This window comes from Malurus melanocephalus, unplaced genomic scaffold, assembly GCF_030028575.1.
Source record: "Malurus melanocephalus ecotype Western Australia unplaced genomic scaffold, MMel_1.1 scaffold_97, whole genome shotgun sequence".
Classification (NCBI taxonomy): domain Eukaryota; kingdom Metazoa; phylum Chordata; class Aves; order Passeriformes; family Maluridae; genus Malurus; species Malurus melanocephalus.
This window is the reverse complement of record NW_026623329.1, coordinates 744,411-759,210: the sequence shown is the minus strand read 5'-3', so window position 1 is coordinate 759,210 and position 14,800 is coordinate 744,411. Positions and strand designations below refer to the sequence as shown.

The window sequence follows — 14,800 nt, the reverse complement described above, 5'->3', positions numbered from 1 at the left end:
TTTTAAAGAATTGAAACAGGGAAATAGCGGAATCACCATCCCTGGAAATGTTCAAAAACCGTGTGGATGTAGCACTTGGGGACACGGTTAAGTGGTGAACGTGGTGTTGGTGTTGGGTGATCTTAAAGGGCTTTTCCAACCTGAATTATTTTATTATTCCCAAAGGAATGAGCTCCTCTTCTTTCTGCAGCTCGTGATTTTTGTGGCWGTCCATGTTCTGATGCCAACAAAAACCCCATCAGGGCTGGACCAATCCTTCCTTCTCTGTAGGGTGGAGGGATGAGCTYCATGGCACCTCTCCAGCAAAAACCCTTCTGCTGGACATGGGGTTTGAGAAAATTTGTAAGATGAAGAGAGAGGTGCAGATCAGGGAAATTTCTGTGGGATGGGCTGCAGATGGACATGAGTTATTACCCTTAAATCTGCTTTATGCTTGGTCAGTTGTCATTTGTGTAATGCCTTGTCTGGGAGCAAACATCTGACCRTGGTCCATGCGCAAGATCCTTAGCYCTGGAGGATCTAGGAGAGGGTTATGGAGATGGGGAAAGCAGTGAGAGAACCTGAGGTGTTTGGGGGTGGAGGATATCAGAGAGGATGTGGAAAGGAAGCAGCTGGGTTGCTGTGTTGGGATTTAGGGATGCAGCCCGCTCATCTCTTAAAAACCAAACTCTGTTCCCTCAGTCAGTCTCGGATGGTTTAGTAACGAGTTACATGTTGGGCTTTCTTTGCTTTGATGGAGCTCCTCCCCCACTTTTATCCAGTTACCCATGAAAAGTCAGTGAAATGAGACCTACTTAAATCAAATGTCACAATCGATGCTCATCCCAGGCCACCGTTTGTGCGATGCGAACTCAAATTGCCGTAAGGGGCGAGAAGGGAGAGGGGAAGACTTTGAAGAAAGCTTGGAGAGAGCAARCAAGGAGCCATCCATGGCTCAGCAGCTTGTGTTTTTATCACAACCATGCACCTCTGGAGTGGGAAGGAGCTGCTGTCCACTTGGATTCTACAGGGGGGAAAAACAAAGCCATGGCTTCCTACAGAACATTGCATCCATCTCCCATACCCTATAAATCAGAGTCTCTTCCACATTTCAATTTATGAGGAGCAAATATGCGATATCAGCACTCAGCCTGCCTGGATCATGTCCAAATTCGATTTTGTTTGATGGAAGACGAAATCAAAGTGTTGATATTTTCACTAAAATTTCTGTATCTTTGCCTCGTTCTCCCCAAAAAATGCATGAGTATTTGAGTATTTGGCAGGAGTGAAATCTCAGGGTGAGAGCACAGTCATAGGAGTTGATGTTAAAAATCACAGTGATACAAATCTCCATAGAAATATAGGGGAAGTATCTACATGGGAGATGAAACATTTTTTTTTTTTTCATGAGTATTTTGGCAATCTCTGATTGGAGGAAGGTGCAGGGTGGGTGGGTGAAGCTCAGGTTTCCTGTCTGTAGCTGATCTGCACCCGTGAAGATCCTTCAGACCACCTTTACGCCTTTGGGTGCCAGCTGGGCATTCAAGCTGTTGAATGTGTGGGACATCCCAYCCTTAAGGGGAAGGAAACACCCAAAATTTTTTGGTCAAAAGGATTGGTGGAAGTCAGAGGGGTCACAAAATCTTGTCAAGTTTTATAAGTGAATTACAGATGGAAATTGGAATGTTATTCCCTGGCCTGGTGTACATACACAGCAGTGGGTTTTGGATAAAGGGTTAGGGTGGAAAGAAAGGGAGATGGATTAAAGAGTGGGAGAGAGAAACTAAAAATAAACCAGGAAAGGGACAAAAAGAAATCCCCAGTCCTGGTTCCAGTGTTGATCCAGCTGAAGGAATGTCCAGAATCCCAGAGTGCCCCTGTGCCCCGGGAATACACCTTTTTTATGGATAAGTTTTGTCTGCTCTGGGGATAAATTCCTCACTTTATATGCAAATCAGTTRCCATGYACAGCCTGTCCTTCTAGACCTGTCTGGAAATGGGCTGGAGCCTTCGGGGGTCTTGGATGGTCTCGATCCCCCTTTCAGTCCATGTCCCATTCCTGACCTCATTCCTGAGCTTGTGCTGTGCTGTGCTGATCCCCAGGAGCCAGAACAAGGATTTTCCTCTCAGAAAAGTGCTGTTCTGCCTCTGCATGGTCCCTTCTGCATCCACATCCTGACTGAATTTTATCTCAGATCCCCCAAGTTCTTGTTTCATCCTTCCCCACAGCTGCTGTGGGKTTCCTTGCAGTGGTGTGGTCTAAGGTTTGTTCCTCATTAATTCCCCCCGCAGTTGTGAGAGGTGCCTTTGTTCAAAATAAGCAAGTAAGGAGGATCTTYCCAAGCCCTTCAAAATTCAGGGATAATTCAGCTCAGACCTCTGCATTTCGGGATTGTTCAGCACTTTTTGTGGTGGGCTCTGTGGGGTGAACCTGCAGTGGGGGTGGGCCTTGAGTGAGTGGGCACAGATTTGCTCTGCCCATGTGTTCCATCTAAGCCCAGCACTGAACCCTGCCTGATGTATTTCACTGTGCRGGAGGCTCAGTAGCCTGGAACGGAGCTGCTGTAGCCTCAGCTCTGTGGCATCCCTCTGACTGGAGCTTCAGGCTGAGCAGCCTCATGCCTGCCAACAAAAACATGTAGTCAASTCCTTAGAGGACTGCCTGTTTCATTCCAATATTCATGCATAATTTACTTTTTAAAATTTTTTTTTCTCTCCTGTGCTAAGCCCTTGCTGTGTCAGAAGCCATCTCATCTCYATGAGTGAAGTGCGAGGTGTTGGTGCTGTGCCAACCCACTGRCAACCTTGACTGGGCTCCCTCTCCCCTGCAAATGCTGAAATCACCCTAAAAAGAGAGTTCTCGGGTGTCTGTTCTCGGTGGGGCTCTGCCTCTCTGCCTTCCTGCCAGCAGAGATCACTGATGTGGAAATGAGAAACGTGCCRGGGGAGAAAAAAAGCCTGCAGCAGAGAAAGCCAAATGGGATAGAGCTCTTCACTCCGAGCTGAGGACAGGGCGAGTTCAGTGATATCAGCATGGCAGATGTTGGGTAGTTACAATCAGAGAGCTCCATTAGAGAGGTTACAGCCTGTGTTTGCTCTTGCTGTTGCAAGAGTTTTGAGTCAAGGAAAAAGAAGCACTCTAAACCAGGTTTCCAGCCTGTGTGATCCCCTTTGATGAAAAAATGCCTCGTGTGGTAGTGTAAGAGGAGTGAATTGATGGATGGTGGGTCCCTGGGGAGGAGACACATCTTGTTTTTCCTTCCTTTGCTTCATTTCATCCGTTTCCAGATGAATGTTTGTGGTTGGTGGAAAATTTTCACCTCCTTTTCATCCTCCACCCTTTATCACCTCTGTCCCATAAGAGCTAGTTTATAATTGTTGTGTTATTGCTTCATTAATTGTTTTCCATTTTGACACTGGATTTGAAGAGCCTGATCCTCCTCCTCCTTGTAACTCACACCTTTTGCATGCCTGCCTTCTRTGGATATCGGAATTGTTACCCAGACTTGACACTGGTGTGTGGGAGCAGAATCAGATCCAAAAAAAAAATGCTGGATCAACCAGAAACAGGTCCTGGTCTCCTTTGCTCTTTATTTGTCTGCACAGTGTGATTTGAAGGTCAGCTGAGTGGATATACCAACAACTGGAAGGTTTTTGCCATGAAATTTTGTTGGTAGAACTGGCTGAGTTTATTTTATTAATGTCTGCCTTTCTCTCTTTCAGAACATGGAAAAGGTGCTGGTCCCTTCTGTCACGTTAATTGTAGGCTGTGGAGTATCCTCGCTGACGCTTTTGCTGTTGATTATCATTTATGTCTCTGTTTGGAGGTATGGCTTTCATTCTCTTCTCTTCTTCTTGGGGAAAGTAACTRTCTTTGGACCTACACGGGTCCTGGAATGTTTGCTCTGTGGTTTTGGGTGTCTGATTCTCGAGGAGGAACTGTTTGCTAATGAGTGGGCCCTGCAGAAAGTCATCCTGGTGGCTTGGCTGGCATTATTCTTCCCTTTCAGTGCCAGAGAAATTAGCAGAGTGAAATTAGTGCCATGCCCCCCTTGTAGGGACATTGTTCCATTTCCAAAAGCCTCGTGCTGGTTTCGATGCCTTTGCGTACCCCAGGAAACCTTGTCAGAGGCGAGGTGGACACGCACGGCCTCTTGGCAGGCAAGGTAATTCTCTGGGAACATCCRAATCTGTGACCTGCCATGGAAACATCTGGCCTGGAGAGCTGGCAGAACTTTTCAGGAGCTCAAGGGTGTTAAACCTTAAATCATCTAAATAAGTCCCAAACCTTTTAGTTTCATTTTGCCTTCAGCTTTGGGTGCATGTGGGATCCCCCCAGTACACCTCATTGCCGACAGCTCCTGTACACAGGTCAGGTGGAACTTAAAATTGTGTCATTTACAGAATCTGAAAGGATTTTGAAGCAAAGCTTTAATGAACAATTGGCCCATGCCCCTGCTGGATACCTTTTGGTGGCTCTAAGCTGGAAGACCCGAGGTGTGCAAGGGATTTTCTCCCTGCATTGCCTTGAGCMAGGTCTGAATTTATCCTGTGAGATCCCTGCCTTTCCTAAATCCATGGCAAACGCACTGAGACCTTCATGGCTCGACCCCAAGCAAAGAAAAATCAGAACCAAGTGAATATCTGTGAAATCCAAGTGGATTGGCTGCAGGGAATGCAGTTGGATATTAGTGGTGATCCTTTTGGGAGAAGGGATCGGTCTGAGGCTCTTATTTTGTGCACTGATTCTTCTGCTAGGAAGGAAAGGGTAAATTACATTAGAGATTAAACTGAGATAACTTTTTCTACGCTTTGATAGAGGAAAGAAACAAGAGAGTAAAAAACTGGGCAAAAATGCATCTTTTTTTTTGTTGATACTGTGACAGTGCATAGTGGCTGGTTCATTTTTGGCAGCTGAAGACTGATCATGATAACGTTTATCTAGAACTCAGGTTTTTCCGTGCCTGGGGTATCATTGGATGTGCTCAAGTCCTTGTCCTCTCCTGCTTTTCCTCAGGCTGGGCGGCACTGAGCAGCGCCGGTAGGTGACTTGCTGGGGTCACTGGTGTCAGGATCAAGTGGAAAGTTAGAAGATTAAAGAGCAAGTGTTCGAGCCTCACCCTCTCTTTCCTGTCAGAAACAGGTCCAGGATCTGAAACCCAAGCTCAGACATGAGGTTGAATCCGTTTGGAGCAGGCCGGAGCCATTTGGAATAACACGATGTATTTTTTTCCAGGACTGTGCTCCCCCCTCCCAACTTCAATATTTACTGTTACTGAGGACAGTAAATTGCCTGACCTGTTTAAAATACGTTCTGTTTGCCTTATGCCTTTGCCCAAAAAGATCAGCAGGAATGGGGGGACATGTTTATGGGAGGCTTGAATGGTTATTCCTGAGCTAGCCAAGGGTGGACATGCATTTCCAAGTGATCCTGAGACCAGCTATATCTTGATTAAAGGGCTCTCTATCCTAAGTCTCTCTGTGTAAATATTTGTAAAGCATGATYAAGTGATCTCTAAGAATTTCTCTTTGGTGCGCTGAGTTTGTTTCATTTCTTCTCTGTAGATCATGTTTTCATGTTTTCCAAACTTCACAGCATTCCCGTGGCTGAGCCCTGAGCKCTCTGTGTGTCCTTTTTATTTTAGGCATAGCTGCTGGACGTGAATGTGCTTTCCTATTAATGGTCTCAGGAACATCGTATTCAACATTATCTCCTGGCTCCCACTTTGTTTTGCCCTGAATGTTGTGTATTCYGATAGACAGCAGCTGGAGGAGTGCTTAGAAATGGAATCAGCAGCATTATTCCACCCTATTGTCTCTAAAACCCAGGAGCAGCACCAAAGTGGTTCTTTGCCACCGTGCAGGAGAGCAGCTCCTCATGTCCTGGCTGCCTGATCTTCTGTGGAGAGCACTCACCAGAGCTCAGCTGTTTTCGGGGAGCTTTGGCCGGGAAATTTCCCATTCAGGACTCCGGACAAAGGCATCTGGAGCATGCATCCATAGACCCAGCTTGAGTATGAAACACTTCTGATGAATAAGCTCACTGAGGCTGACAACCTGGAAGCTTTCCCAGAATTTTGCCCGGCTAGGGTTTGTTTGTATATATGGGAAGCAGAAAGGAAGGGCGGGCGAGAAAGAGGGAGAGGAACAGGGCGAAGAAAAGAGAGGGCAGAGCAACAGGGAGGCCATCCCAGCTTCGGGCTGCACACCAGGGAGGAAATGAATTTACCCTCCCTTCCCCATTCAGAACCCCCAAATAAAGGCTGCTCCTTGGTGGCACCTACTCAGCCCCTGGCACGAATGGCACGAGCTTTTCAAGGCAAGCGATCACTTCAGGCGCGGCCAACTTGGCACGGCCCCGTTGGAAACTGGGAGTTGTTTCTGTTCGACGGCTGTTGGTGGCCTGTTGGTGGCCTCACTCCAGCTCCCAGTAGACAGATGGCTGCAAAAATCTCWGCTGCAGATGGTGCATCCCTGGCCTTATTAGCAGGCTCGACAGAGGGGTCAGTGACACASTGGGCCACAGCAGTGGAGTGACCTTGTTCCATCTCGGCACTGACTGTCCTGAGGCACAATCTGTGCGTGGGCCATGTGCTCCACCACCCGTGGGGAAAAAAAGAGAGGGAATTGCAAGAAAAAAATACGGGAAAGTGACACGGAAATTAAAAACTGGAGGGGAAAAAAAACCAACCACTCAGAGGTCGGAAGAGGTGAAATGACACCTCCTTTCAAGCAGCTCCTTGACACGCTGGTATTTCAGCAGTGCCCCGATGTGTTTTCCATCCCTGAACTCATTGCTGCTCAGCAGCCTCTGGAGTCAGTGACCTTTCCATAGCACGGGGATCGATTCCTGCTATTGAGCAGCTCATCCACCAGCCCATCAGCATGTGGGGCACGGCACAGCTTTTGTCCCTGGCAGCAGCTGGGCGAGTGCTGCATCACCGAAAGAGAACAGCCCCAGCTTTTCTCACTGCTGAGGGTTGATTGAGTGGCTGTCACTGAGCTCTCGAGGGGCTGTTAACACTTTCTTCAAACCCAGGAGCTCTGAGGCGCTCGGTGGCCCTGGTGGGAGGTGGCAGGGATGAGTAAGTGGCTGTGTGGAGAGGGATGTGTGCACACTGGGTGAGAAGGCAGCAGTGACTCAGTGTTTGTGGAGAGGAAAGGAGTCTGATGGGGGCAGAGAAACAGACTGTGGGGTTTTCCCACCTTTTCCATCTGTCTCGGCTGGAGCAGGGCTTCCCCTCGCTGGTGAYCGGTGACAGGACCTCAGGGAATGGCTGGAGCTGTGTCAGGGGAGRGTTAGGTTRRACATCAGGAAAAAWTTCTTCACTTAGAGAGTGGTTTAGCATGGGAACGAAGTCCCCAGATACTCCAGAGCTCAGGGAGTRTTTGGAAAATGCTCTCAGGCACACRGTGGGATTTTGGGGTGTCCTGTACAGAACTGGGAATAGGACTCAGTGATCCTTTTGGGTTCTTCCAACTCAGGATATTCTGTGATTGTGGGAYACAGGCTAGAGCAGAGCTTCTGTAAATCAGCAGTGAGTTTTCCTCTGTTCTGGTAACTGAGTGCAGCATGTTTTAACAAGTTGACAGAGTCCATGTGTCAGCAGAGGGGTAGCAAGGCAGCCCTCTGGAATAGCTCTGTCTTCGCTGGAGATGTGTTTTTGGGCAAAACCTGTCAAATCCAATGTTTTTTCCCCTCTGATATGAGATCCTTACTTCTTTGGCCAGAGGGTCTGGAAAGGAATGGTGATTTCTTTCTGTGGAGCATCCTGTGCTGGAGAAGAGGAACTGGAAGGGAAAAARGAAGCATGGCAGGAGGTCTTCTTAGCATTCTGACTGAGCAGAAACCGGACAAGGAGATGTTTGGAATCCAGGTCAGGGTACCAGAGAGGGCTCTGGAAGAATTGCCCAGAGATGCAGGATTGAATTAGAATGGTCAGAGCTCAGCTGTGTTTGAAACTGGTCAGGGATGCRAAAAAGCATCAAGAATGGGTTCTGTAGGTACCTCAGCACCAAAGGAATTCTGGGAATTTCTSGGAATTCCCAGAAAAGTGTTGKCCCGGTGTTGAATGGGACAAGCAGCCAAATGGATCAGGAAGTTGGAAGGGTGAAGGTACCCAGTGCCTTTTTTTTCTCGTTCTGCTGGCAAGGTTGGGCCCCAGGCACCCAAATTCCTACAGAGAGGCAGAATCCAGGGAGGAAAACACTCTCCACTGCCAAGGAGAAGAAAAACAAGGACTGTGTAAGTTGCTGGGTGTTTGCAGATCCGTGGGACAGAACARGATGCAGTGAGGGAGATGTTTGGTGTGACTGTGGAGCCACTCTCTGTCACCTGGGGGGGCTCCTGAAGGCTGAAAGAAGGCAAATGTTACCCCCACCTTTAAAAAGGGCACAGAGGAGGATCCAGAGAATGACTGACCGGTCAGCCTGCACGGCCCCTGGGATGGTGAAAGAGCAGGCAGCTCTAAAGGTTATTTCAGGCAAAATGATGGACAAGAAAGTGATTTGGAATAGACAGCGAGGGTTTGTGGAGGAGAGATTGTGCCTGACTGCCCTCTTTCCCTTTTGGGTCTGGATGGCTGGTTTCATGGTCAGTGGGGAGAAGCAGCTGGTGTGGGTTTTGATGTTACCATTAACACATACTCTAAAAGTATCCAGATCATGAAATTATGCACTGGATTGGTGGCTTGGTAACTGGATGGAGTTCCTGCAGGATTTGAGGGTAATGGTCAAAGGTTTGAAGTTTGATCAGGAGCTGGTCACATCTGACTGGGTTGGTAGAGTGTCTGACGTTGTTTAAAGTCTYCTTTAACAACCTGGACAATGTTTGGTGCTCCTGAGAGCACATCTGGAAAAAGTGCCCAGTCCTGGGTTCCCCCAGTACCAGAGATACCAGTGCACCGGAGTACAGCCAGTGGGCTCTGAGGGAGCTGGGGAATGTCAGAGGAGGCAAARGGAACAACTTGGAGAGGAGGAGGCTCTTCAGGAGGAGTCAAGGAGCAGTCAGACAACTTGCAGAGGTAGGCAGGGAAAGGTCTAGAGGCACCAGCTGCAGCAGGAAAGGATCCAGCTGGATATAAAGCAAAAATAATCCTTCACCAYGAGAGCAGTTAAGTTAAGCAGTTTAGTGCTGTAATAAGTCATCCAAGAGAGGTGGTGGCAGTTCTGTTCCCGGTGATTTTCAAAACTCGATCAGACGAGACCCTGAGAAACCTGATCTGACTTTGAAATCAGTCTCTTTTTTTGCAATAGGATAGGACTGGGAACCAGAGAGGTGTTCTTTTTTTTCCCCAACCTAAATTATTCTGATTCTGTTCGTTGCCAACCCACATCTCGTTCTTTGGAGGTTCGGGGATCTGGAGAGCAAGAAGAATTCTCAGGGAGTGAAGGGAAGCAGGGAAAAAGGAGAGCTGGTTTAAGGGGGCTTAGGGGGGAAAAAATGTTAAAACAGCTGAATTTTCTCCCTTTACATTAAAATACAGACTTACGGTCATCTCATTTCTTRCCTTTTCTGACCAGTGGAGACTTTAGAAGTTCTTGCTGATACCACTGGGATCATAATGTTGCTAAACAGATTTATTACATCTCCTTCCCACCAGGACAGAGTCCAAATCTCCCTTTATACCTCTTAGAAGCTGCTGACCAGACATTTGATGTTTTACTTCACACAATCGAAGTGTAAAGAGGTTGATGTCTCAGTATCCTCCAGCCACAAATGGAGCAGGGTCCAGGCAATGCCCAACATTGTATTGAGCCYGGTGAAATCAGGAAATTTGGGCTCAGTTTGGCTGTGAGAGGAGCCAGAAGCTCATTTTGCAGGCTGTCAACCCATTTTCTTGCTGAGCTGGCATCCTACATTTTGCAGCCTGTTCTGGGGCTGGGAGAGTTTCAGGGAGAACTTCCTATAAACCAGATTTCYGACAGATTAAGTAGGAATTCATGAAACCTTTGAATCAGTGGCTTTTTTTTTTTTAGCATCCAGGAAAGCATATCCTCACCATTTATGTTTGTGTGAAGGTACAGCTCAAGGGGAAGTTAAAAATCAAAGTTTCACAAGCCTTCATTAGGTCTGAAGAGCAGATTTACCCTTGACAGAATACACAACGTGCTGTAAACTCGTCCTGCCCTCTTCATCAGGAACTCAAAACTCTGCAGCCAAGGCACGACCAACTCACTCTCGCTAAAATTAATTAATGAAATTAAATTCCCAACATAAATAGTTGATGTGCTGGAATATAGGAAATAATCYTGCATTAGCCTCCAGGGAGGAGCTGGTTGATTAATACATCTGTTTCTAATTTATATAAGCATCAGCATCTCCTCTTCACTCATCTGGCATTCAGGCAGGGCGCTTGCAGCATCTCTGAGATAATTCACGTGTGTGAGCGCTGGTGTGGTCAGATCTCGAGTCAACCCTTGAGGACTTTGCACTTTTGCAGTTCCCTCTTCGTTTTATTGGGCACGTAAAAGTGCCTTCAAAGAAATTTCCCCCCGTTGGCAGTGGTTCGAATTAATTGTGGTGCACTTACCTCAGCAGCGACTCTGGTGCTGTGCTGCAAATCAGAAATGACAAATAGCTGGCTCCTGCGAGGTGCTGAAGGCAACAGCTCCCTAACTGGTGTCCCTGATGTCCCAAACCCACAGCTGCAGTTACGTATTTGGCCTAGTTTGGAGAAGTGTTACCAAAAAAAAAAAAAAAAAAAAAAAAAAAAAAAAAAAAAAAAAAAAAAAGAAAAGGCAAAAAATAAAAGCCAGAAATGCTTCTCGCTGCTTCTCACCTCAGGAGGGGTTGTTAGGCTGAAGGAAGGGGAATGCTGAATCACACACACTTTGTTGTCGAGGCGCATGTGTTTGTAATCGCTTCCATCGCCAGCATGCCTGTGGCTCTCCTTGGTTGGGAATTTTTTACATGTGCTGCCTGTTTGTTTTCTTTCGAGCTCCTTTTCAAGCCCCCCCTTTCAAGCAGGCAGAGCTGAAGAAGGTTTGCAGCACTCTACTGTTTGAGGAGGGGCTCAGGCTAGGCTGGCCCCTCGTTTTTTTGGCTCGTAACGCCAGCGTTGAYGGGGGATGATGGCAACATCTTCTCCCTCTCCCTTCCCCGTTTGTTCTTGTCTGTCCAGCACATAAAATCTGCAGGAAATTGGCAATTCTGTAGAGCCTGGCCTGGATTGCTGCTTTTCAGAGGTCACCCAGRGCAGGTTGTGACAGGGTGGGTCTCCCTCCCCTCTTCTCTCGCTGCAGGTACATCCGCTCGGAGCGCTCCGTCATCCTCATCAACTTCTGCCTCTCCATCATCTCCTCCAACGCTCTCATCCTGATTGGGCAGACCCAGACCCGGAATAAGGTAAGGGATCCGCTGGGGCTCCGTTTGTTTGTTTGCTTTCCCCCTGATTTAGCACTGAAATGATCCATTCAGGCAGCGCTTCCTCATTTTTCCTCCATCTGTTAATTAGCRACATGTCAAAGACACGGCTAAATGGCAGATTTCAATTTTCTCTCTCGCTCTCTCTTTGATAATTTGTCAGCATCCTCAGGGCTTTGATTAAAACCAATGTGATATTTTTGAATATCTGCCTAGAGTATCTGGCACATGGCACGGTAGAGAAGCGTGGTGATTTGCAAGGCTTTAACCATTTTATTTTCAAAAAAATTACAAAGGCAGATTGAGAAAAGGCTTTAAAAAAAAACCCCAAACAACCAACCTCTCAGCTTTACATTTATTTCTCCAGCAGTTTTTATACTCTGAGCTGAAAGTACTTGGCAGATGTTAATGAACACAGACACAAAACTGTCCAACCTTTTTTTGGGGATGGCAAGCGTTGCCAGATGCACTGTGAGCACTGCAGGGCCACGAGGGACTCGGAGCAGATCCCAGAGTGACTCCAGCAGTGCAGGCAAGACCCAGTGTGGTTTTCCAAGCCATGAGCACTGGTTGCACATACATCTCTTTCCCCAGACCCAGCTGGAGAGGCTTGTGTTCCCTCCATGACTATTTTTCTGGCTCAAGCATTTTCAGGTTCCCCGTCAACGTCCAGCGTGACAAATCTCTGCTCCTCAGCAGTGTTTTTCCATCATAATTTGTCCCTTCTTCCCAAATGCTCTGATCATTGTAACCCTGTTGAGGCAAAAAACATGAGGCAAGAAGTGTCCTCTGCTCCTTCTGCTGCCAAAATCACAATCAGAAGTCAAAATTTAGTTATTGCTTAACAGTAACCCATGCCCGAATGGGTTTTTTGAGCCCCTGCTTTGGCAGCACAAACATGGTGTAACTGTTGGAAGCATGTTGGGAATAAATTCCTCCCTGTGAGGGTGGTGAGGCACTATAATATGTTTCTAGTGCCACTAGAAATKGTGGGTGCCCCAGCACTGGAAGTGTTCAAGGCAAGGTTGGAGGGGGCTTTGAGCAAGTAGAAAATCTTCCTGCCTGTGTCAGGGGGGAAAAAATCCGGGAAACTGGATTTTTAAGGTCCCTCCCAAAACTCAAACCATTCTATGGTTTTATGCTTCCTTCAGAGAAGCTGAAGGATTTAGTGAATCACAGACTCATTTCTGTGGAAGGCCCTTTGGGTTAGGATTAAGTTGTTTTAGAGAAAGTTTTCCAGCTGCTGGAGTGTATAGAGAAGCGTGGAAACAGCAGCCAACCTTGCTCCTGCTGAAGAGGTGCCCTTCAGAATCTTCCTTCCCCAAGTAGAGTTGTCTTTCATGGCCAGTGTGGTTGGCAAGAGGTGGAGAAGGGTTGAACTAAGCTCATGCTTTCCTTGGTTGTGTTTTCTGCRACACCGAACGTGTGCTGGGAGCTTTTTTTCATCGAAAGAAATGCTGAGGGTTGCTCAACAGGACAAACCACAGCTGGACCTCCTCTCTGGTGATTCTTCTCCTCAGKACAGGAGCTGGATGTGTTCCTCCTCTCCCACCCCCTCCAGAACCCAGTTATGAACCCAGGTTCTCCCTGGGTGCTTTTTTTGTCCCGTGACTCCAGGAGTTCACTGCTGGAGCTGTTGGTGGGGATTCGAAGCTCCCGGCAGCGATTGCAGGAGGCAGATTAGCTCTTTGCACATCCATATGCATGAAACCCCAGAAATAGAAAGGTTATTCTTGGATTTCCTCTCAGCCATCTAGTAAACAGTCTCTGGCAAGGCAGCAGAGAAAGAAAACTATACAGAGGAGAGGCGAAGGAGTGTAAATTAACATTTTATTCACATTCAATTATCGATAATAGAGCGTCTTAAAATGTTGGCGATTGGTTTATAATTGCGGCTTCTCTGGGAGGTTCCTACGGTATCGGCTTCCCTGGAAATGTCAAATCCTCCCTGGATATCCATCCGTGTAACCTCAAAGGCAAGATTCCACGCCTGGATTTGCTAAGCTTTTTGAAGATGAAAGGCCTGGGAAAAGGCTAAAAAGAAATTGCAGTCAGCAATACAGGGACACAAAGGCAAGGGATGCTGCAGGAAGTGGCRTGTGTCTCCAAGGCTTGTGCTGTAAGGGAACAGATTTCTCCTCTGGAAGGAAAGCAGGGGCTAATGGCCTTGACAGACTGACAAGCTCTGCTGGACCTTGGGACATCATATCCCTGTGCTTATCCCTCCGTGGGGATTTTTGGTTTTCCCCACAAGGAAGGGAAAACCTGCARCAGAGGTTGCAGAAGGAAATATTTTGCCTGCCTGTCAGTTGGCCAGGTTCATTTGAGGCGATGGGTTCATTCTGGTCCAGCTGAGATGYGCATATTTCTCTTGTCTTCCTCTCTTCTTCCCTTTCTGTCAAAGCTTTTCATTTGTGAGAAAAAAAAAAAAAAAACAACCCAAATGTATCTCTGTGGTGTAAAATTTTAAAGCAAAGCTTTTCTCTCCCCCTTACAAGGAAGAGCTGTGTTGGTTCGAAACAAAATCAAAAAAGGCAACGTGAACAGTTCTGTGTACGGTATTAGCCAAAAAAAAAAAAAAGGGCTCTAAAATAACGATCTCTGAAAATCCATTCCAGAGTGTAACTGTTTTGTGTAGGTTTGTAAGCTGATGATTAGGATCAGTTATTTAGAATTCTTGTAAAACGTGGAAATTGCTGGACATTATCATATCGACCCATGTTATTTGTACTGAACTGACATCCARAATCCACTTAGGAGCGGAATATGGTGGGATTTGGTGTCAAATGCAAATRTGTAACAAAAAAGGCAATTCCTATCTCACAGAACACACGGTCTTGCTTTTATTCGCAGCCTCTGATAATGTCGGGTGGTGCCGGTGGATGAATCGAGAGCAATCCAATAAAATCATGATAAAAGCCACTCTGTGCATGAGAGCTCTGGGTTGAAAGATGCTGGTGGTTGAAAAAAAAAGAGAAAAAAGAGAAAGGTTCATTGACCGTAAAGCCCAAGTCCACATTTCCCCCATATAATGCAAAGAGATTCTTGATTATAAACCTCCCCCTCCCCCAAAYGCCTGAAGCCACTCTTTTTTCCATCCTGAGTCACTTTTAAAATCTATTTGCTCTCCCTTCTCCTCRGGAACCACTGGAGTTTCTGCCCATCATTTTCTTCTCGAGTCCATTGATTCACAGTTTTCAACTCACAGATGGGGGGGAAAACTGGCCGAGTTAAACAGAGCGGCACCAATTTGCACCAGTGAAAGATTTGGCCTTGCTGAGTTAAAACAAAGACGAGCTTGTCAGCTTTCCAGTCCATCTCCCTGGCACTCCGGGATTGTTCTTCATAATGCATTTGCCAGTTCTTTCCCCAGTTTAATTTTAAATGGCTTAAGCTGCCTGCGTTTCCCTTGTGAGATTTCCCCACCGAGTAGTAGAGCTCACCATTATGAAATTC

At 46.9% G+C, this 14,800-nt stretch overlaps 1 protein-coding gene across 3 annotated transcripts in view; it reads left to right on the top strand.

The window, feature by feature from the left end:
• ADGRB1 (adhesion G protein-coupled receptor B1) overlaps positions 1-14,800 on the top strand; it is an 84,774-nt gene that overhangs the window by 15,913 nt on the left and 54,061 nt on the right. For 2 of the 3 annotated variants that reach the window (XM_057368785.1, XM_057368784.1), the window contains exons 2-3: positions 3,703-3,806; positions 11,224-11,326. In XM_057368785.1, coding sequence (XP_057224768.1) covers positions 3,703-3,806; positions 11,224-11,326 — 207 coding nt within the window. Of the gene's footprint in view, positions 1-3,702; positions 3,807-4,927; positions 5,021-11,223; positions 11,327-14,800 lie in introns of those variants that run through there. The other variant, XM_057368786.1, reaches the window with a different exon arrangement.